Genomic DNA, 22434 nt, shown 5'->3' on the forward strand with positions numbered 1-22434 from the left:
CCACCGGCCTGGGCGCAGGGCGCGGCGGGCGCGGGAGCCGCAGGTGGTTCCCAGCCGGCCTTTCTCCTCCCCTTTCCCTTTCTCCCGCCGCCCTCCCTCGCGCCCGTGTCGGCGGCACTTCCCCCGCTTCCTCCTCCCTCTCCAATCCGGAGGGAGGGAAGGAGCCGCGGCGCTTTCCTGCCTGCAAACTTCAGCGGGACTCGCCGCGGCCGCCCGGGAGCTGCTCCGGGAACTTCCTCGGCCGCGCTGCCCGGGAGCCCGGGAGGAGCCGCGTAGCCGCGCGGCACCCGGCTAGTGTCTCGGAGCCATCCTCGCACCTCCTCGCCGCCCGGCCTCGTCCCCGCGGCAACTGCCCAGGGACTCTCCTTTGTGTTGAATGCGGACCCGCGCCCATCGTCCTCGGGGCCCGGCGTGAACCCCGTGATCGCCGGTCCGCCAACACCCCGCGTGCCCAGCTATGCCCTTCCACCAACGGAGCGTGGAGCCCGCACGGCTGCGCCGGCCCGAGGAGGCGGCGGGGGCTCTGGCTGGGGACCCGCCGCTCTTCCGCTCGCTGGAGCAGGTCAGCTCGCACACCCTGGTCTGCTTGCTCGCCCAGCTGGCCGACCTGTCGCGCTGCGCTGGGGACATTTTCGGGGAGCTCGAGGGCCAGGCGGCCGCGCTGGGTCACCGCACCGCCGAGTTGCACCGTCGCCTGGACGCCCTGCACGCTGCCGCCGCGCGCCTGGACCACCGGCGAGTGAAAATCCGTGAGTGGCTGGTGGCCCCGGGGAGGGCACCGCGGCACCGAGGCGCTCGGCCAGCTGCTGCCTCCCGCCCCCTGGCGGCTCAGGCTCAGCTTTCTGACCTCCTCGGGAGCCCACGGGCGTCGGAGGCTCGGGTGGGGAGGCAGTCCAGGTAGCAGGGACGTGTGGTGAGCCCCAATTCTGGCTTCCAAGAGATTGCCCTAGAGTGGGCGCGGAGTGTGGCTTTTTGGATGACCCATTCTACTGCTCTGTCTGTGGGAAACTGACAGCAGCCACAGCTATGGCAAAAAGTGATGGTGTCCTGTCGAAGTCATATAGAATGGTTATAGCGCTTCACACTTGAGGATCAGTTTGTGAACAATCTGTGGGGACCACAGCGAGGATTGCAGCGGCTTGTCACAGCCGCGCATCCCCCTCCCTCCACAAGTATTGTACCTGTGGCATTACCTACCAAAGAAAGCACAGTAACTTGAGGTTTTTACTTTTGGCCTTGAGTTTTGTTTCCTCTCCCAGACTGACCATTGGCTGTTATTCAGAAGACCTTGACCTTGAACTGGGGCTCTGTCTTTGGCCCTCTTCAACTCCCCAAATTAAGACTACATCTTGACATAGTAATCTCCAAGAGCCCATTTCATTTCAGCAGCTTTAACTGGCTCTGATGAATGAAGCGACTGGAATTTCCTGCTGGCCCAAACTAAGAAACCTTCAGTGTGATGCCTGGGTGGTTTCTCCCTTTCCAGTAGGTGAACTTGGTCATAATACTTAGCTCGAAGAGTAAATTGGGGATGGTTGATGGATTGCTGGGTGGAAGGGGAGATACTGGCATGACAACCCACGCCTAGGTTTCAGCAGCTCTGTATGAAAGATGGCCTCACTTAGAATCACTTCATAAGTGCGTGCGTAATCCGGAGTAGCTTGTTTTCCAGCTGAGAAAACCCAAGTCACATTTAACCATCTCGTGGGTTAGGAGTTCGAATTTTCACTAATCTAAATCGACTACTTATATATATATGCCTCTGTAATGTGTCTCTCTGGGTTGTGCATTTATCATACTATGGCTTTATAGTTTTTGGACGGCTTGATTAAGATTGCACCAACAACACCTCCTTATAAACTGCTTTTAACCCAGGAGAGTGGGTGGGGATGAGAAGGGGCATGGAGTGAGAATGATGTAATAGTTTGTTAGGGACATAGTAAGAACATATTTATTTCATGTGACTGATGACTTCACAAATAGGATATGTTGTCCTAGGGGAACTTCCCTGTAAGTCTGGCAATCCTGTTTGTTTCTGTGCCCTTTTGTGTTGTTGGGGGGTGTGTGTACCTAGGCAAAGTGAGAATTTCATCCCTGACATGCAGTGTGGTGGGGCAGATCTAACTTCTGGGTGAAGAACTCTAAGGGAAGTAAACAAAACAAAACAAAGAGAACACATTTTAGTTACGTGGAGTGGAATGTTGCCCCATTCTGTAATTGCAAAACAAGGCCAGTTACCATTTTTAAACTAACACGTAGAAAAATAAACAATATTCCTTGATGGTAAAACTCTTTGGTTTGCTGACTTGAGGGATGGCTCAGAGGTTAAGAGCATTGGCTGTTCTTCCGGAGGACCCTGGTGCTGGGAACAGTACCAACATTGCAGATCATGGCTACCCGTAAGTCCAGTTACGGGGGATCCAACACCCCATACAGACATACACTCAGGCAGAACACCAATGCACACAAAATAAAAATAAACTGAAGAAAAAGACCTCTGTTCTTGCTAGTTTTGTTTTGCATTTGAATATATTTCCTCCCCTACCTCCTTCTTTTCCTCCTTCCTCTCCTTTTAGGTGGAGACTCATTGCGGTCCAGACTGGTTTTGAACTTGCTACATAGCTAAGATGGTCCTTGAACCCCATATTGTCTTGCCTCCAACTTCCAAGTGCTATTACATGCGCATGATATCACCTCCTGCCCACTCTCCTTTCTTTGAACACGTATATTCCAATAAGCTGTACTGCCCAGCGGTCCCCTGAGTTCTCTCTAACGTTGTTTCTGAAGTGACTGGAATAATTCTCAAGCCTTCACAGGCATGTCATTTCAAGTAGCTTTACTTTTACATCAGTAATCCTGGTTGATCATTTTCATGCTGCCACGAAAGCTTTTATCAAAAAGTAATTATTCCTAGACCAGAGGTGTGCATACAGAGGAAAAGATGAGTTATTAAGGACATCATTAGGTTTGGCCCCATCTTTGCACACAACTTTTTTTGTGTGTGTGCTAAGAACCTATATGTTCATAATAATAAACTCCTTATACATGTGTCCTATTTAGCATCTGCGGGATTCTTTGAAAGCAATGCCTTGTCTAACATAGTGGCTCACACCCACAATTCCAGCATGGAGAGGGTGCCTTGAACTCACAGTACTAGGATTAAAGGTACCACTATGCCTGACATGTTGGTCCTTTATAAGCAGGTCTGCAAAGTTACATCCTTCATGTGTGAACCTTTGTACGGAGAATTGACTGTAAACTGACTGATTTCATGAATGAACTCGTAACCAGGGAAGCAGTCAAGGCCAAAAGACATGAAGTGATTTGTCCGGGCTGAGGGCTGGAGCGCAAACCTCCGATTGACTTCCTTGCTGTCCGCTGCACGTGGAGTGTCCCTTTTACCAGTGTTTGGAAATAAGGATCAAAGTGTAGACACGTTCCTCAAACTGTCTCAGGGCTGCCTCTGAACCTTAATTTCATCCCTCTGGTCAGATACATCTGTTAATGAGTCTCTCACAGAGCAGGTTACAGACAGCAGCAGCACACACTAGAGGGCCAGGGTCCAGCGCCTTCATGGCTGCCCATGTCTACCACATGTATGATGTCAGTGGTGCAATCTGAAAAAAAAAAAAAAAAAAAAACCAAACCATTAGATCAGTACTTAGTCCTGTGGGCCAGTCCTACGGGTTTCAAGCCTGGTGAGGAATATTTCTTCAGGTTTGCCGTCCTTCAAACAGCATAGGTAGGAAGTCCTACAAAACTGGTCTTAAGTTAGGAAGAGCATACTCTTTTCACCCATGTCCTGTGAGAACTCCTCTGATGCTACATCTGATCCTCTCCCATGGTGTGGAACGTTGTCCAGGATGTACTTTGTGATGGTTATTCTTGGTTCTCACTTTGTGACATCTGGAATTAAGTTAAACCCAAGCTTCTGGGTACACCTGCAAGAGGATTTTTTTTCTTTTTTCTTTCTCTCTCTTTTTTTTTTTTTTTTTTTAAGATTTATTCATTTATTATATATAAGTACACTGTAGCTGTCTTCAGACACTCCAGAAGAGGGCATTGGATCTCTTTACAGATGGTTGTGAGCCACCATGTGGTTGCTGGGAATTGAACACAGGACCTCTGGAAGAGTAGTCGGTGCTCTTAACCGCTGAGCCATCTCTCCAGTCCAGAGGTTTTTTTTCTTAAATCATTTGAAGTTGGAAGACCCACTTTTTTTTTTTTTTTTTTTTTTTTTTTGGTTCTTTTTTTTTTTTTTTTTTTTTTTTTTCGGAGCTGGGGACCGAGGAAGACCCACTTTTAATCCATATATATGGATTCTTTTTTTTTTTTTTTTTTTTTTTTTGAGGTGGGAAGCTCCACCTTTAATCTGGGCCACACTTTCTGGTGACAGGATAAAGGAAGCTTGTTCCCTGTGCCTGCTTGCCCTCATTCTCCTCTGAGAGACAACTCCTCTGAGATTCCAGTGTATCCTGAAGACCAGGTGAGACGGACGGCCTTGTGCACTGAGCAACTGCTGCCTTCCTGGATTTTGATGGTTCACAGCTGTTGGTGGACTAGCTGGGACACAGCCTACAAGCCATTCTGAGAGATTCCCATACTTGATATATGTGCGTGTGGTGTGTGTGCATATATGAATATATGTATATATGAATATAAGTATATAAGTATGAAGATGTATATATGTATATATATGTATAGCTGTATATGAATATATGGATATGTGTATCCATATATACATACATATATGTGTGTATATGTATGTGTGTATATATATGTAAATGTGTATGTATGTATGTTTATATGTATATATGTGTGTATGTATGTATATATGTATATACATTCATTCTGTCAGTTCTGTTTCTCTAGAGAACCCTAACTAATCTGAACCTTAACGCTGCGTTTACAGGGACTGAAATTGAATCTTTTACACGTGCTTCCTCCAGCCAGCTACTTGAGATCAATAACGGCAGCAAATTTGTTTTTATAGAGCTCAGCACGGTGACTGGAATGGGATATTATCACATGTATACCTAAAGATTTTAAAATAACAGTGCGTGCGTGCGTGTGTGTGTGTGTGTGTGTGTGTGTGTGTGTGTGTGTGTGTGTGCGCGTGCGCGCGCGCTCTCAGGTGGCACATACCATGACACATATGTGGAAGGCAGAGGACTGGAGTGTTTTCTCCTTCCCCCTTGGGGGACCCAGGGATCAAACCCAAGCCGTCAGGGTTGGTAGCAAGTGCCTTTATCCACTGAACCATCCCGCTGGCCCTGTTTCTGGGAAAGTAGAACTTGATTAATTTTGCTGCCGACTAAATAAGGCTACACTGAAAACAGTAACAACAGGCAGGAATGTGAGGTTATGTCTGGGCTCTGTTAACCATCAAGAGACTTCGTTGTGTAGAAATCAACAGTCTCACTGGCGTGGCCGTGTTTTGTTTTTAAGGGCTGTGGAAGTGTGCTCTCTCCTGCTCAGCACTTGGGATTTGACTTAGGGCAGGTTAGGAAGTGCTCTACCACCCATAAGTATCCCTAGACTCCTTTTACTTACTCTTTAAGTCTCGAGAGACAGCATTTCTAAAGGTCGCCTATGGCCTTGACCCACGTGATAGCCCAGGCCGCCTTTGAACTCAGCATTCTGCTTTCACCTCCAAGTAGCTAGAATTACAGACCTGTGGCTTGGCCTTAAAATTAATTTTACTGAGACACAATTCCTAGACACAATTCACCCATTTACAGTGTGTGGGCCAGTGGCTTCTAGTGTATTCAGACATGTGAAACATGACCACAGTCTAATTAGTGCATGGGCACGGTCCTGAAAGAACCCCACATCCCTGGGAGGCATTCACCCTTTCTTCTTGACTTTCCTGCCTCCAGGCCACTACAAGTATACTTTCTGTCTCTGTAGATTTCAGTGCTCTGAACATTCCCGACAAGTGGGCTCATGCTGTCTGTGGGCTTTGTACTTCCTTTACCAAGCAAAAAGTTTCCCGGATTCACCGTTTGCTGCTTTCCATAACTATCACATGTTCCTGTGATGTATGACTGTGTATTGAAAACCTGCCGTTCAGATTCATTTAGAATTTCTGATCACTGGTGTTTTGTTTGTATGTATGTCTGTGTGAGGGTGTCAGATCCCCTGGAACTGGAGTTACAGATAAGTGCCATGTGGGTCCTGGGAATTGAATTGGGGTCCTCTGGAAGAGGAGCCAGTGCTCTTAACCTCTGAGTCAATCCCTCTCCCTTCTTATTTAATTCCCAAACCAGGTGAAATAGAAAGGCTAGGCTGTATTTTTTAAGCCCAATTTATAGGTCAAGAAATGAAAGTTCTAGGGCTAGTAAAAGATGTTAATTAATTCGATAGATAGACTGAGTCTTGCGATTTCTGCACTAAACTCTTTTTTTTCTTTTTAAGATTGATTTATTTATTTACTTTATGTATATGATTATTACTGTAGCTGTCTTCAGACACACCAGGAGAAGGCATGGGATCTCATTACAGATGGTTGTGAGCCACCCAAGTGGTTGCTGGGAATTGAACTCATGACCTCTGGAAGAACAGTCAGTGCTCTTAACTGCTGAGCCATCTCTCCAGCCCCCACTTTAAACTCTTTTTTCAGTTTGTTTTAAAAGCACTTATTAGGACTGAGGTTGTAGCTCAGTGGTAGATTGCTTGCCTAGCAGGTGTGAGGAAAGACCTGGGTTTAATTCCTCAAACTGAATGCAGTGGATCGTGCCTGAAATCCAGTCCTCGTGGGATAAGAGAGATCATGAAGCGAAGGTCATCCCAGGCTACATAGTGATTTGAGGCTAGCCTGGGCTACCTGAGACCTGTCTTGACAACAACAGAGAACTTACTGAATACATTTGAAACCCTGTTGCCAACAGAGCGCAGGAAAAGACAATTTACTAGCACTTTAAAAAATAGTTGTAGAAAGACAGATTTCTCCACCCCTTTAGATTCCAGGCCGGTCGGGAGGGCTTTGCTGTGCTAATCTCAGGGACACCTTTTATACTATGGTGTGTGCCCCGCCCATGCACCCATACACCATGGACCTGGTAAGCTTCATATAATGTTTAAGGTCAAGGTGGATGCTGTTGTAGGTCGATGGCTGGGTGGGGGTAGCTCCGCGGCAGATCGTGCGTTGGGCACGCACCAGGTTCTTTCTGCAGTTGACTTCCCTTTGAAAAGGGTGGCTGGTTGGCAGGAAGATTGTATGGGCATTGTCTTTGCGTAAACAGGTCTTGAGAAACTCGGTAGACAGTGTGGGCTAATACTCGGCAGCAGTGTTTTGGGCGGTAGATGCTTACTCTTGAGAGACTGTCATCCTCCGGCCCAACCAGCAATTGGCTGATGTCAGAATGAGTAGCTTTGATTTTTCTTCCTCAGAATGAGTCTTGGCAGTATGTGTGTGTGTGTGTGTGGGGGGGGGCAGGGTTCTAAAGACACAATGGAGCTGCAGACATCGCTGAACTTCCGAGAACAGGTGCTGGCTTGAGACTTGCTTTCGTTGAAGCAAACGGCACACTAGGAGACGTGCTGGTGGGAGTTTGGTCTCCACTCACCTTTACTCAGGAGAGTTCTTACATTAACAGAAACCTACAGTAGCTGGGTGGGCAGATGGTTACGTTTGGACTTAAGCAGCCTGTGTGAGTGGAGCAGTCTTTTTCTATGCGCCTGACCTTAAGTGTTGCCTGCCTATGCCTGGTATGGTGATGCACACCTTTAATCCCAACATTTGGGAGGCAGAGGCTGGTGGATCCCTGAGTTCAAGGCCAGCCTGGCCTACATAGTGAGGTCCACGGCAGCCAGGACTATTTAGAAAGATCCTGTTTTCCTGCTTCAGAAAGAATGGAAGGAAGGAAGGAAGGAGAAGGAGAAAGAGAGAGAGAGAGAGAGAGAGAGAGAGAGAGAGAGAGAAAGAAAGAATTGCCTGATTAGTGTAGTAATAGACACCCGGTTGGGGGAGTGGGCATGTAGAAGCTGGAGGATAAGGAACTCAGGGCTGACTGTGCTATACAAGACTGTCGAAGAAGAGAAGGAAGAGGAGGAAGAAGAAGAAAGAAAAAGAACAAGTTGTCCTCTAGATTTTTATGCTAAAGAATTAAGTATTCATGACTAGAAAGACCCCCTTTTCCATCAATATTTTATTGCTTAGTCTTTATTTGCAGCTTGAGGAAGAAATTGAGGGCCTTCTGAATCACCTTCCCATGTGTTTACCAGTTACCTTGTGGACGTGTGGACCTTCACATACTGAGAAGTTAGTCACGCCCCAACAGATGAGGCAGCACATGTTTCATGTTGCATGTATTCTGCCCACAGTACACGCATGAGTTCTTTCTCCTATGTAGAACGGGCTGGTGTCATCATAGAAAGAGACCTGTGTTTGGATGCACTCGCCACACGCTCAGATTAGTAAAACGGGACGTTGTGATTTTTGAACTAGGAGGGTGCATCCTTTGACGTAGGACTGCAGCCTATTCCTGGGACACAATGGCTGGGAAGTATCTAAGGCCTCCCACATGGAGGGAACGAGATAATACGGAGGAAGAAAATCTTTGGTTTCATCTGTATGGATGGGGAGTAGTAAATGAAGACATGGTGAGCATTAAGTTTTAAGCGTGTGTGTGTGTGTGTGTGTGTGTGTGTGTGTGTGTGTGTGTGTGTGTAGGTGCAAGCGCTTGTGACTGCGTCAGCCATAGAGACTGAAGGCGTCAGATACTCAAGCCCAGGTTGTGGGCAGCTGTGAGCCACCTGATGGGAAAAGCTAAGAACTGAACCATCTCTTTGCTCCTTGATAAAAATTTGATAAAGTGGAAGTGCCGGAGTTCCTTGATATTTTGGAAGATAATTGTAAAGCAGAAAAGTAAGGCACTATATTCGGTTTGCTTTATTTGAAGTTCTTTTAGGAAAAAAGGCTTTATTTTAATTTTTACTCATGTGTATGATGTGTGTGGGTACCTGCAGAGTCCAGAAGAAGGCCTTAGATGCCCTGGAAGGAGAGTTACCTTGTACTGGCTGGTTTTCTACGTCAACTTGACACAAGCTGGGGTTATCACAGAAAGGAGCCTCCCTTGAGGAAAGGCCTCCATGAGATCCGGCTGTAAGGCATTTTCTCAATTAGTGGTCAAGAGGGGAGGACCCAGCCCATTGTGGGTGGTACCATCCTGGGCTGGTGGTCCTGGGTTCTATAAGAAAGCAAACTGAGCAAGCCAGGGGAAGCAAGCCAGTAAGAAACACCCCTCCATGGCCTCTGCATCAGCTCCTGCTTCCTGACCTGCTTGAGTTCCAGTCCTGACTTCCTCTGGTGATGAACAGCAATGTGGAAGTGTGAGCTGAATAAACCCTTTCCTCCCCAGCCTGCTTCTTGGTCATGATGTTTGCGCAGGAATAGAAACCCTGACTAAGACATACATGGCTGTGAGCTTCTTTGACATGAGCGTTGGGATTGGAACCTCAGTGCTCTGGAAGAACAGCCATTTCTCCAGACGTTAAAGTCCTCAAAGAAAAACAAATAAATAAAACGATCAAACTTTGCTGGATGTGGTGGTGTGCACTCGCAGCCCCAGCACCACAGAGGCTGAGTCAGGGATCGCTGACGAGTTCGAGCCAGCCTTGTTACATAATAAAGCTACCTCCCAAATACTGGCGTTCTAGGCCTGTGTTGTTTGTTATACGCTGCTTTATTGATACTGGGATTGAACCCAAGGCTTTGTGCGTGCCAGACAAATACTATACCAACTCAGCTACCTTATCACATGCAAAGAAAAAAAAAAAAAGGTCAAATTTTAAGGATGCGTTAAGATGGCTTTTCTCTAATTTAGAGGCCCGAGAACTTACTTACTAATTTTGTTTCTGCTCAAATTGGTTTGTTCCCTGACACGGAGGAATTCTGCAGACACTGAAATTCAAAATGAACAGAGGTGTGCTGCGGGCTGTGCCACTTCTGTGTATTGTTTTCAACGGTTCTCCCCACCCCCCCACACCCCCCCACTGTTATTTTCTTGTCAGGGTCTCCAGAAGTTTAGGCTGGTTTAGACTGTATCATCCTGCCTCCGCTCCCCTCCCCCCATGAGCTGGGATCTCACGCATGCGCCGACCATGCCTGGCTCTTGGCTGTCCGCATTTCTCAGCGTTCACTTCAGCAATGCTTTGGGGGAATGTGGAGCTGGAACCTCTCTTCCCGTGGACTCCAGGGAAAGGGCACGGAGGTCCCAGTCTTTATTCCCTTTCCTTCTGAAATAGTGACATATTCCCACAATAGGAGGAAATAGAGGCCAGAGGGCTTGTGAAAGTAAGAGGACAGCCACATGAAGGTCCCCAGAGAAGGGCTGCTGGGCAGCCTAAGCCCCGAGGCTGACCCCATGTGAGACAGAGGAAACCCAGCCCCTGGATGCAGGGTGCATCTCAGGTCGGCCTGCTCCAATATTGCGTGCTACGGTTTCGATACTACCTGAGCCAGTCAGCTGCAAATGATGACACTCCTTCCTTCAGAGGAGGGAAGAGAGAGAGAGAGAGAGAGAGAGAGAGAGAGAGAGAGAGAGAGAGAGCGCCCAAGACCGCATCAGTAGAATGCTTGCACACCCCACACTGCGCACGCGCACGCCTGTCGCTGAGTCATGGTGGGAGGTTATAATTCTAGCACCTGAGAGGTAGAGGCAGAAAGATGTGGAATTCAGGGTTATCTTGGCTACATAAAAGGTTAAAGGCCAGCATGGACTACAAATGACCCAGCCTAAAAGAGAAAAGGGCAGAAGTCTGTCATATACCTTGAAGTTTAAAATCACAAAGTCTGAATAGCTATGGTGGCATAGTCTGAGCAACATGGGAAGAACCTGTCTTTTAAAAAGGCTTTTGGGCTCTTAAAAAAAAAAAGTGTGTGTGTGTGTGTGTGTGTGTGTGTGTGCGCGCGCGCGCGCGCGCGCAGGTTTGGGTGACAATTAACTTTTACTGCTGAGCCATCAGCTCCAGTCAAGTACTAGCAGATGGGCAGATGTGAGACCAGTAGGCATGGTTCTTGGTGAGAACTCCAGCACACAGTTGACCCTTATCCCACACTCGCTGCTTTTGCCTCGATGACAGGAACAGCTGAGGTAGCTGGCGCCTACGTGCACATTTATGCCCCTGTCACCGCCGCTGCCGATGGTTGGTCCAGGAGGCTGGAAGATGAGAGCTGACTAAGTCCAGAGGAGAACTGGTGGGAGAGATAAATGTGAAAACATTAGCGATTGGAAATCAAAACATCCTGCGCAGATTCTGGAAGCGTCTGTAGTCCCTGACAGGAATGGGGGTAGGGCCTTCCTTCTCTGTCCTACACACGGTTGAGCTTGGGGGCCGGGACTGCCAGCCCTTCTCCTGGGACTCTCATGTCGATGTCATTTTTTTCTTTCTCAGGCCCTTTCTCCTCTTACTTCCTCCTATTGTGGGAACTGGGAAGAACCTCCCCACTCAGAGCCTCACTGCCTCGGCTCCTCTGGACCTCAGTCCACAGCCTCTGTTCAAACACCATTCCCTGGATCCACTCAGCACTGACTGCTCAGCGCTCAGCTCTTGTGGGCCTCTTGGAGCCCCAGGACCATTTCATTCATCTCCTTGTTTCCCACACATTCTGAGTCATGAACAATCACCCGGGCTGGGTGAAGAAACGGATTCTCAGACCCCGCCCCTGGAGATTCTGAATCAGAGACTGGGCGGAGGCCAGGAAGAGCCTGGGCCAACGAGGCCCCCAGGTGATTGTGATAAACCAAGTTTTGGAAAGAGCGGGGCTATTGTCCAGGTAGTGGAACGGTTCCCCATTCACCGAGGGCATTGCTTGGCTGGCACTTCTGCTGCCTTCTGGATTCCAAAGAGAATCGCACAGTGAACCTTTTGTTGTTGTTTTCTGTTTTTTGAGCTGGGATCTGGCTAAGTGATCCAGTCTTCCCTCCAAGTGCCAGTCCGGTGCTGTTTCTTGGAGATCTGTTCTGAATTAGAAATGGCCATTTTTAGGCGACATCTACCTTAAAACAAACAAACAAACAAACAGGTTCGAGGGATGGTGACACTCCCCCAAGCACGAAGTTACGGCTTTAATATTTATAGTATATCTTCTAGCAACTATGTTTTTTTTTCAAGATTTATTTATTTACCTTATGTATGTGAGTACAATTCTTCAGACACCAGAAGAGGGCACCAGATCTCATTACAGATGGCTGTGAGCCACCATGTGGTTGCTGGGACTTGAACTCAGGACCTCTGGAAGAGCAGTCAGTGCTCTTAACCACTGAGCCACCTCTCCAGCCCGCAACTATGTTTTTAGAACAATTAGGAGCCACCTGTGTTCCCACACACCTGTAATGGTTGAATCTGGGAGTTAGAGCCGTAGGATCAGGAGTTCGGGGACATTGGACACCTTTTCTGAAACCCATCCATGCCGTTTTCTCCTAAGACAAATAGGAACTCTCTGGCATGAGACCCCCACCCCGCCCCCCGGGAGTGGTGATTTTTGTTATGGCTTTTTGTCATTTACTCTTAATTTCTTTCATAGACATAGAAAGCAACTTTTTTTTTTTTTTTTACTTCCCAAAGGACAGACAACTGCTTTAGATCAATCCCACCCGGAAATCTTTTATTGTACCTCCCCTGGTGGTTATTATACCTCCTGTCAGTGTGTTATCAGTGATCGGTTATTTCTCTGCTGGTGAAATGAGTCAAGTCAAGCCAGATTAGATTATATTAAATGCAGGAATTAATTAGGAATTAATTAGGAAGATACTCTTGGGCAGGTGAGTTCAATGACCCCAAGGACTGAGGGCCAGGGAAGTCATCATGGGGAGAGAGAATGGGGGTGGGAAGAGAAAGAGAGAAAGGGGACACTAGCTAAGGGGGCGGGGGAGAGGTGGAGGGGAGAGAGAAAAGGAGAGGAGATAATCAAGCAAACAAAATATCTGGATTATATGAGGAAGAGCCTTTGGGGGAAGGGTAGCCTAGCCCCTGGGCTGGAAAGTTCAGGATTGGGGGTAGGGTATGTCAGGAAGGGACTGGGGGATGCTGGGAGAACCAGAAAGTTAGGTCTGCTTTGATATGTAAAATATGCACCCCAGTCCCTTGTCCTAGGGTCCAAAACCAAACAGCAGCACACAAAGGCTTGTGAAGTGATGAGTTTAGGACCTTCTATCTGACCATGTTGGGTATCTGAAAAAATGCTCCTTGCGCAGAGGTTGAGAAGACAAGGAAATTGAATTAAGTAGGCTCTGGTATGCGTAATCGGATTACGCCGGATTACACTGAGAATCACAGCTGAGGTGTTCCGCAGCCTCGACTGATGCTCCCGGCAGGTGAGCTGGCTGCTGGGGCTATGCACAGATGAGGAAACCAGCCAGCATTTCTCAGGAGACCCACTCCAGTTGTACTAATAGTTCAGCTGGTGGACTCTCAGGGCACCGGGCTTCGCTCATTACCTCTACGTGAGGGCTGAGGTCAGTGGAGCTCCTGTGCCCTCAGTCATAGCATGAATGTCATTGAGTTTGCTGTGTAGCAGACATATTTACGCTCCATGCGGACCGTATCTGTGAATTCCAGATCAATTGTATTGTTGTTAGAGTAGGCAGTTAAACTGGGGAAAATGAGGAAAAGATTCAGATAGTCTATTAAATCCTTTGTTCAGTCTTTAAAAATCGTTAATGTGGTGGGTTTTAGGTATATATTCTAAACGTGAACTTAGCCATTGAGTTTTTTCTGCATTAAGGAAAGAAGTGTGTGTATGTGTGTGTGTGAGTGTGTGTATGTGTGAGTGTGTGTGTATGTGTGTGTATGTGTGAGTGTGTGTATGTGTGTGTGAATGTGTGTGTGAATGTGTGTGTATGTGTATGTGTGAATGTGTGTGTGTATATGTGTGTGTATGTGTGAGTGTGTGTATGTGTGAATATGTGTGTATGTGTGAGTGTGTGTGTGTATGTGTGTATATGTGTGTGTGTGTGTGAATGTGTGTGTGTGTGTGTGTATAACTCTGTTGGTAGAGCTTGCCTAGCGTACCCCTCTATCTGGATATCCCAATATTGAGCATGAATTTCTCACGTTGGATGGAGGACAATGCTCTAGGAATACATTTGAGTTAGTTGTGGAGTGTTTGCTCTGACACATTGACCTATATTTTGGAACATGAATTCAGTGGCTCATGAGGTTTGCCCGGTCTATGTAATTTTGCCTGTTGCTTTTTTTAACCACTGGACCGTAGTGTCTTAGGTGGTACTGCGAGGGTGAACAGTGGGAGGCGTCTGAAGGAAGCAACTGTGGTCAGTTGGGATTACTTTTCTTTAGTTGTGAACCTGAGATCAAAGGTTTGTGATGATTTCATGCGAACGTGGCCAGTTAAGACCTAGGCGTGGAGTGCGGACTCAGAAGCAACCTTGTGTTACATGGTCTACTTTGTATAGTTAAATAGTTCTTTGTGGACCTCTGAATTGGACTCATGAAACAGTACCAGGAGGGAATGTACTGGAAATCTATCAGTAGATGCGTTGCTAAGACTTAGAATTTATGACTGTCTTCTGGGAAAATCAGCCATATTTTATACGTAGGGTCATCTACTGAGTACCCTGTCTTTACAGCAGATAACCTGGTGGAGATGGTCCCTTCCTTATGGGTCTAGCAGAAGAATGTGTCAATCGGACTAACTGGTTATGACGTCGATTCTTCTGTCTGTTTTTCCTCACAAAGGAGATTAAATTAAGCCAGGGCTCTCCTTGAGTGGGAGGGCGCTGCTTGCTAAACTCCCACAAGGCACTGGGGCAAAACCAAACCAAACAACAACAAAAGGGCTGAAGGAACAGAAGCAAACAACACTCCTCTTCTCCTTTTACTAGAGTAGCCATTACACACCTGTCTCCAGTTCGCGCACGGTGTTGGGGGCCTCCTTTGGTAACGTATGTGTGTGTTTATTTAAATTTTGTGCAAGAAGATTCTTAGAGCAGAGGGCTTTCAACTCTCTTGTCTGTAGCTTTAGTTCTTGATAACCTTAGGCCTCTAATGCAGGAGAGCGTCACTGAGAACGAGGGGTACAGAGGGACCCGGGGCTGTGAGCCGATGGTAAAGGACGGAGCTGTGGAGATGGGCTGCGAGAGATGTCTGTGCATCTCATTAGTACCTCTCATATAATCTGAACGCGCTGCTTATGAACCACAAAGCCCAGCTATCATAAATTACTGTATTTAATAACCAATATTTGTAAGGCACCATCTATAACGAATATTGATGACCTCGCTGTTGTCAATGCTTGTTTTGTTTAGCTTTCGTAACATTTCCTGAGAAGGCCCAATAGTATCCCTGCATTTAGTGATGGGGTAATGGTGCCACAGAAATGTGAATTTGTTCCTGGTTACTTGGTTTGTCTGGAGAACTTCCCTCCCTGTTCCCTTCCCTCCCTCCCCCTCCCTCCTTTCCTCCCTCCCTCCCTCCCTCCCTCCCTCCCTCCCTCCCTCTTGTATGCATGTGCCGATTGGTTATCTGTGGGACACTGACTCCGGCTCCCAACATGTTCCATTTTTATGCACAGAATCGAACATTTCCCTCCAAAACAACTCACAGTGACTAAACTTTTGATCCTCCTGCCTCTGCCGCCCAAGTACTGGTATCCCAAGCCTGCCACGCCAGGCATTTTTTTGGTTTGTTTAAATGGGGTTTTAATCTATAGCTCAGATAGCCTTGAATTTAGTGTGTATCTCTGGCTGGCTTTGAACTCCTGGCAGTCCTCCTGTCTCCAATTCCCAAATGCTGGGGTCCCAGGCACACGCCACTGTGCCCAACTTCTGTTTATTTTACCCACTTTTCAGTTCACCGTGATACTAGTGAAAAGCATCCGAGTTTAGCCAGGGCCTAGGACATGTTTCCTACTCTTCAGTGAGTCTTTAAAATCATTTTGCCGTATAGCATATGGCCCCCAGGGAGAAATCAGTAGCCCACCGACCATGCCGTCTTGAATCTACAGAGAGTGAACCAAGTTCGTCTGGTTCTCTGCTCTGCTCTGGAAGACAGACAGTCTAGCCCCTAAACACAGACTCTTTGTTGGCACTTTCCGTCCTGTCCTTCTGTCCTCTTTTCTTCTGCCAGACATTCATGGTCAGGGTCAGAAGACAGGAGTCACACGAACAAACTCAATTTCAGGCTTGTTTTCGGTGAAGTGATACGCTGGGGTTAGGAATCTCTCCCCACTTCCTCTCTCTCTCCAGATGCACTGCGTTCAAATGCCGTGACCCCGAGGCTGCTTAGTTTTGCTTGGTGGTGAGCTGAGGGCCAGAGACATTAATAAAGCTAGCTCTCTAGTGTCCCCACTCCCTCTCCTCTCCTCTCTCCTCTGTTTTGTTTCGTTTTGAGATAGTGTCACCTGTAACCCAGGCTAACCTCAAACTCGCCCTGTAGCCACGACACGCCTGAACTTCTGATCCTGACTCTACCTCTGAGGTGCTGGCTTACCGGTTTACTCCACCATACCCAGTGCAGGGGATCAAACCCAGGGCCTCTTGAATGCTTAGGCTAGCACTCTACTAACTGAGCGATATTCTTAACTCTTTCTGTTAGTGATAAAGAAGGCTTAACCACATGTTGCTTGGTGGTGGCACCAATTAAGAGACTTGCGACCGGTAACCACTCCCTTGAATCAGCTGTTCCCAAGTGTGGCCCTAGAACCAGTGATGTCAGTATCTGCTGGTGGTCTCCTAGACCCCCACCCACCCCGGATACCCTGAATCTGAATCTCTCTGGACTGGACCCTGCGGGCTTACTCTCTGCCCACAGTCATACAAGGAGATATGAAAGCATCACCCTGGCGTCTGACGACCACTGCCTGTGGATGTAGACTATGGCTGACCCAAGGCCAGAGGATGGAATCCGCTTCAGATCTTAGCATCCAGACTGACTGTGCTTGGGACAGGCTGGAGCTACCAATGCTTAATCCCTAGCCATTTCCTTTTTTTCTTTCTTTCTTTCTGTTTTTTTTTCCGGAGCTGGGGACGGAACCCAGGGCCTTGCGCTCGCTAGGCAAGCGCTCTACCGCTGAGCTAAATCCCCAACCCCTCCTAGCCATTTCCTAATGGAGCTGCTCCTCGGGCTTGGGAAGGAACAGGGGAGTCCTGCTGGACGGTAAGAGGTGCAGCTGGTTTGCCCGTCTGTTTGGGCGTTAGTAACCTGGGCCCTAGGCTCTTTAGTCTGGGAGCTGGGATAATTTCTCTTTTCCCAGGAACTTCAAACAGTGTCTAGGGAACAGGGAGGTGATTCAGCACAACCACAAGGCAGGGATGAGCTTTTGGTCCAAAATCCAGGGAGAGGGAGGGTTACTCTTTTTGAACACTGATTATATAAGGTTGCGTTTTGAGCTGTTAGGCAGAGATGGCTCATTCTAGTGTAACTGGGAAAAAGTAAGAGAGACACGGGGGGAGGGGGGAGTTCACGTATGGATGAGCCGAACGTGGACAAAGATGGGTCAGTCCTGTGAGGGTGAATTAGTGTGGCACTTTATCCCTTATAGTTTCACTTTAACCCGTTATAACTCAACTTTTTAGTTTATTCTCGTTTATATTACCTGTAAGTTTTCTTAGTATGGCATAGGTCACTGCAATTTGGGGATCTTAGGGAGAAATACAATAGTCTGGTAAAAGGCAGAAACAAACCATTAGCTTGGTGATCCCGAGACAATGACTCAGTCTCTGTGTGCCGGGCTTTTCCCCTCTGGAAAACAGCATCCTGATACTGTAGACCACTGTTTTGGGTACATTATATACCTGTAGGGGGTGCCTGGCCTCAATAATAAGAATGTCAATGAATAATATTCACTGATTATTATTTATGGCTTTACTCTTGCTCCTGTAGTTTTCTTTTTCTTCCTTTTCCCGAGTGGATTCAGCTGGACATGGTGGTAATGCACGCCTTTAAACCCAACAACGGGGAGGCAGAGGCAGGTGGATCTCTGTGAGTTCTAGGGAAGCCAGGAGAACAGAGAGGGAAACAAACAGACAAACCAACCAACCAAATCTAACTTTAAAGGTAAGATGTTAGGATGAAGGGAACGGGCTTTAATTGCTTGACTGTGTTTTAATGATAAAGGATTGAAGTTCTGGCTAGTGGAATTTTCTAGAGATCTGATGGAGAGGATTGATATTATTTCTGGGTTTGCGGGCTTTTTTTTAATTAATTAATTAATTTATTTATTTTGTATATGAGTACACTGTAGCTGTCTTCAGACACACCAGAAGAGGGCATCGGATCCCATTACAGATGGCTGTCAGTCACCATGTGGTTGCTGGGATTTGAACTCAGGACCTCTGGAAGAGCAGTCAGTGCTCTTAACCACTGAGCCATCTCTCCAGCCGCCCCCCCCCCCTTTTTTTTAAGGTAACATGACGGTTTAGTGACAAGGCGTAGGACCTTAGCTTAAGATACTCAGCGTGATCTCCACATGGTGCTTTGATGACATCTCTCAAGGGAGTTCGGTTTTATGTTACCTATCCCCTTGTGTTAGGCTGAGATGAGCTAAAAAAAAACAAGTCTGAGGAGGTTTTGTTTGTAGAGTTCCAGCCTGTTGAGTTTATTGTATGCAGAAAATGTCTAATTTGGAAACCCGTTAAGTGACAGCATTACATTGTAAGCTGCTTTGGGCTTCTGTTTCCTCCTATAAACCATGAGTATTAGTTTGCTGTCAGTATGACAAAATTCCTGGGGAGGAAAAATCCATGAGGGAAGGTTTATTTTGGTCTGGAATTTCAGAGGTCTCAGCCCAGTATCGCACAACCCCACCTCTTTGACCCTGTGGTGACCCCAAGAGTGAGAGCACATGGCAATGTAAAGCCGCTTACCTCACAGTGGCCGATTGTAGATGAGAGAGACGAAGCATCTGGGATAAACTATGCTCTTCCTAAGGTGTCCCGCCATGGCTGGGGAGATCACTCAGTCAGTGAAGTGCGTGCTCTGTGGGCATGAAGGCCTGAGATTGGATCCTAGCACCCACATGAGAGCTAGATGAGGTGACACATCTGTAATGGCGGCATGGGGGAGGCAAGGACAGGAGGATCCCTGGAACTCTCTGGCCAGCTGGCCAAACCAATGAGGGCCAGCTTCAGCGGGAGACCCTGTCTGTAAAAATAAGACTGAGAGAAACTTGAAGAAGACACCTGATGTAGATCTCTGGTTTCCACTTGAGTGTATACATACACACACTCACACACACACACACACACACACACTCACATAAACATACACACACATACACAAACACACACAAACATACACTCACATAAACATACACACACATACACAAACACACACAAACATACATATACATACACATATACACATACATACACACATACACACATACACTCACATAAACATACACATACACAAACACAGACAAACATACATATACATACACATACACATACACACACATACACACACACACACACACACACACACACACACACACACACACACAGAGCACACACTCGAGTAACTCCAACCTCTGTTGACTCCACCACCTTTCAGAAAGCACCAGGAGGGTGGACTGAGCTTTCCACAGAGATATCTTTGCAGAGACAGTCTAGATCCAAACTATGGCTGGGTGATGGTACATATCTTTAATCCTAGGCAGTGGCAGGCCAAATCTCTTGAGTTTGAGGCCAGCCTGGTCAACAGAGTGAGTTCCAGGACAGCCAGGGCTTCACAGAGAAACTATCCCCCCTCCCTCCACACCCTACCCTCACAAAAAGAAGAAGCAAACTATGATATCACATCCCAAAACATGCCCAGACCCAGGACAGCCCTGTCCTCACACTCTCCACCCAAGCCTGTTCAACCTTGAATACAAGTTTGCACTAGGGAGGTTTCAGGATGACTCAGCAGTAGAGAGCCCTGGCTATTCTTAGAGGACCCTGGTCAGATTCTTAGCACCCACGCTGTGATTCTCGTTCCCTCTGCCCTGTTCTAGTCTCTGTAGGCACTTCACAAACAGGGTGCGCAGACCCACATCCAGGCAAGACACCTATATATGTAAAATAAAAGTGAGAATTGTTTGGTTTTTTTTTTTTTTGGATGTAATATGCAAAGGCGAGGTTTATTATGGAGATCTATTACGGAGATCTCCGGGCCAACACATATCCCACGCAGGAGACAGAGGTGTTGACCCCGAGTGCCTGGGAGAAGGGCTAAAAGTAAGAATTGTTAAAAGAAGGTTTTTCCAGTGGGGGAAATGGTAGGCAGTGTGCAAAGGCAGCTTCCTCCCCTCCCCTCTCCTCCCCTCCCTACCCCTCCCCACCCCTCCCTACCCCTCCCCACCCCTCCCCACACCCAAGGGGTGTGATCAGGGTCTCATCTATAATACTACTCATTTGGATCAGACTTCCAGGTTCAACATTAGAGGGTGGTAGGGATGTATCTGGGTGTTTGCATGTGGAGGAGGGATTGCCTTTATGATAGGATAATTATGTGGGGGTACCCTGTGTGAGGACAGGGCTGTCCTGGGTCTGGGCATGTTTTGGGATGTGATATCATAGTTTGCTTCTTCTTTTTGTGAGGGTAGGGTGTGGAGGGAGGGGGGATAGTTTCTCTGTGAAGCCCTGGCTGTCCTGGAACTCACTCTGTTGACCAGGCTGGCCTCAAACTCAAGAGACTTGGCCTGCCACTGCCTAGGATTAAAGATATGTGCCATCACCCAGCCATAGTTTGGATCTAGACTGTCTCTGCAAAGATATCCCTTTGGAAGCAGGGATAGGATCCTATCCAGGGTGTTTGAGTGCACGAGACTGAGAACGTAAGCCTTGGGCTCAGGCCAGTCCCATGCTATGTGACAGTGCCAGGGCTGGGTGGAAGGTGTGTGGGCCACAGCAGCTACAGTGTTACAGCTTCAGTGTGGGCAGCTCAACGCAGAACATTGAGAAAGTCTGAATGCTCGAAAGCTGACAGCCGCTGCAGTGACTCCATGGCTTCCGAGGGCTGGGAGATGTCTCACTGGGTAAAGGTGTCTGCCACCAGGCCTGACGACCCGAGTTCGATCTCCAGGACCCACATGGTTGAGGGGAGAACTGATTCCTGAGAGAGTCGTCCTCTGACCCCTACATGAACACCATGGCATTCATGGGCCAGCCCACAGTCAGACACAGTGTGTGTAGACACACTGTGTGTGTGTGTGTGTGTGTGTGTGTGTGTATGTGTGTGTGTACAAACATATATAAATAAATGCAATATAGACTTAAATAAAAAGTCTTTCTTGGGGACTTGAAACAGCTAAGGAACAACTATTGCAAAAGCTCACTTAAGCCAGTCATAGTGCATTCCTATGATCTCAGCATTATGGGAGGCTGAGACAGGAGAGTGTCAGTTTTAAGTAATGAGTGTTCCACTTGGGAAAGGAAAAAGGCCTATTTAAATTTTTTGTTGTTGTTGTTGTTGAAAATGGTTATTTCTGTGTTTTTATAGTTTATCTTTACCTCGAGGACCATACCTGATGTCTTATGGTTTACTATCCATACATTCTAACATCCGTTCGTTTCATATGGGCGTGCCTTTACACTGGATTTTTGTGCTGAGAGTGTGGGGTGCAAAGCATTGAAGAACCCCTCGGCTCCCACTGTGCATTCTTTGTAAAAGGAGCTGAACTGTTTATAGAGTCCGAGGAGCTCTGGTGAAGAACATGTTTTTAAATCATGTCGAACTTGTTTAAAAGGATCCCTGTCAAGTCTCATGCAGCTTTGCGTGTCAAACAGGACTTGGAAATGTTTTCCCCCCAGTGACTGTCTTAGCAATTTATGTCCGAGAGGGGTTCACTGGGAATGAGTTAAATTCGGGGAGGTCACAGTTTACTTCCAACTTGGCTTCCAAAGTGAAAACGGACTTCTGGTTTTTAAGTCGAAGTTGGAGAAAGTTCTAACAAAGAGGTTTCGAACTGTGTGACCAACTGCAGGACATGGAGCGGGGCTTCCCCATCTCTTTGAACTGCGTGGCAGTTGTACTGAAGGGGCAGGGCTTTCCCATCTCTGCAGCCAGAAATGGATCTTGATAATTCTTACACTTTTCTTTTTCTTGTCGAGAGAGAAAGGGAAGAGAAGGTAAAACGTGCTGAGTTTGGGAAACCGCTCCAGTCACGTAAATCTTAGCTACATAAATGGTCTTTTTATGTTAAAAGGAGGAACGAGGTAAGAGAGTGTTTTGTTTTGTAGTTAAATATTCCCCCGCTCAGGATATTACATTGTAAACTTTTCAGACTTACTCATTGAGAACCTACGTTACTAAGAATTAACTTTTTGTTGTTGTTGTTCTTTTTTTTTTTTTTTCCCCGGAGCTGGGGACCAAACCCAGGGCCTTGCGCTTGCTAGGCAAGCGCTCTACCACTGAGCTAAATCCCCAACCCCAAGAATTAACTTTTAAGATAATTTCTGCAGTGCTGTTCAGGTTAGGCAGTTGGATCCT

General features: G+C 47.2%; 1 protein-coding gene across 2 annotated transcripts in view; it reads left to right on the plus strand.

Annotated features, from left to right (window-relative positions):
• Nhsl1 (NHS-like 1) overlaps positions 1-22434 on the plus strand; it is a 232454-nt gene continuing 210020 nt past the window's right edge. For both annotated transcript variants that reach the window (XM_017589823.3, XM_017589824.3), the window contains exon 1: positions 1-749. In XM_017589823.3, the coding sequence (XP_017445312.1) occupies positions 458-749 (292 nt within the window). In that variant the 5' untranslated portion in view covers positions 1-457. The remainder of the gene's footprint in view (positions 750-22434) is intronic.

The sequence above is a fragment of the Rattus norvegicus genome, chromosome 1 (genome assembly GCF_036323735.1).
Source record: "Rattus norvegicus strain BN/NHsdMcwi chromosome 1, GRCr8, whole genome shotgun sequence".
Lineage (NCBI taxonomy): Eukaryota > Metazoa > Chordata > Mammalia > Rodentia > Muridae > Rattus > Rattus norvegicus.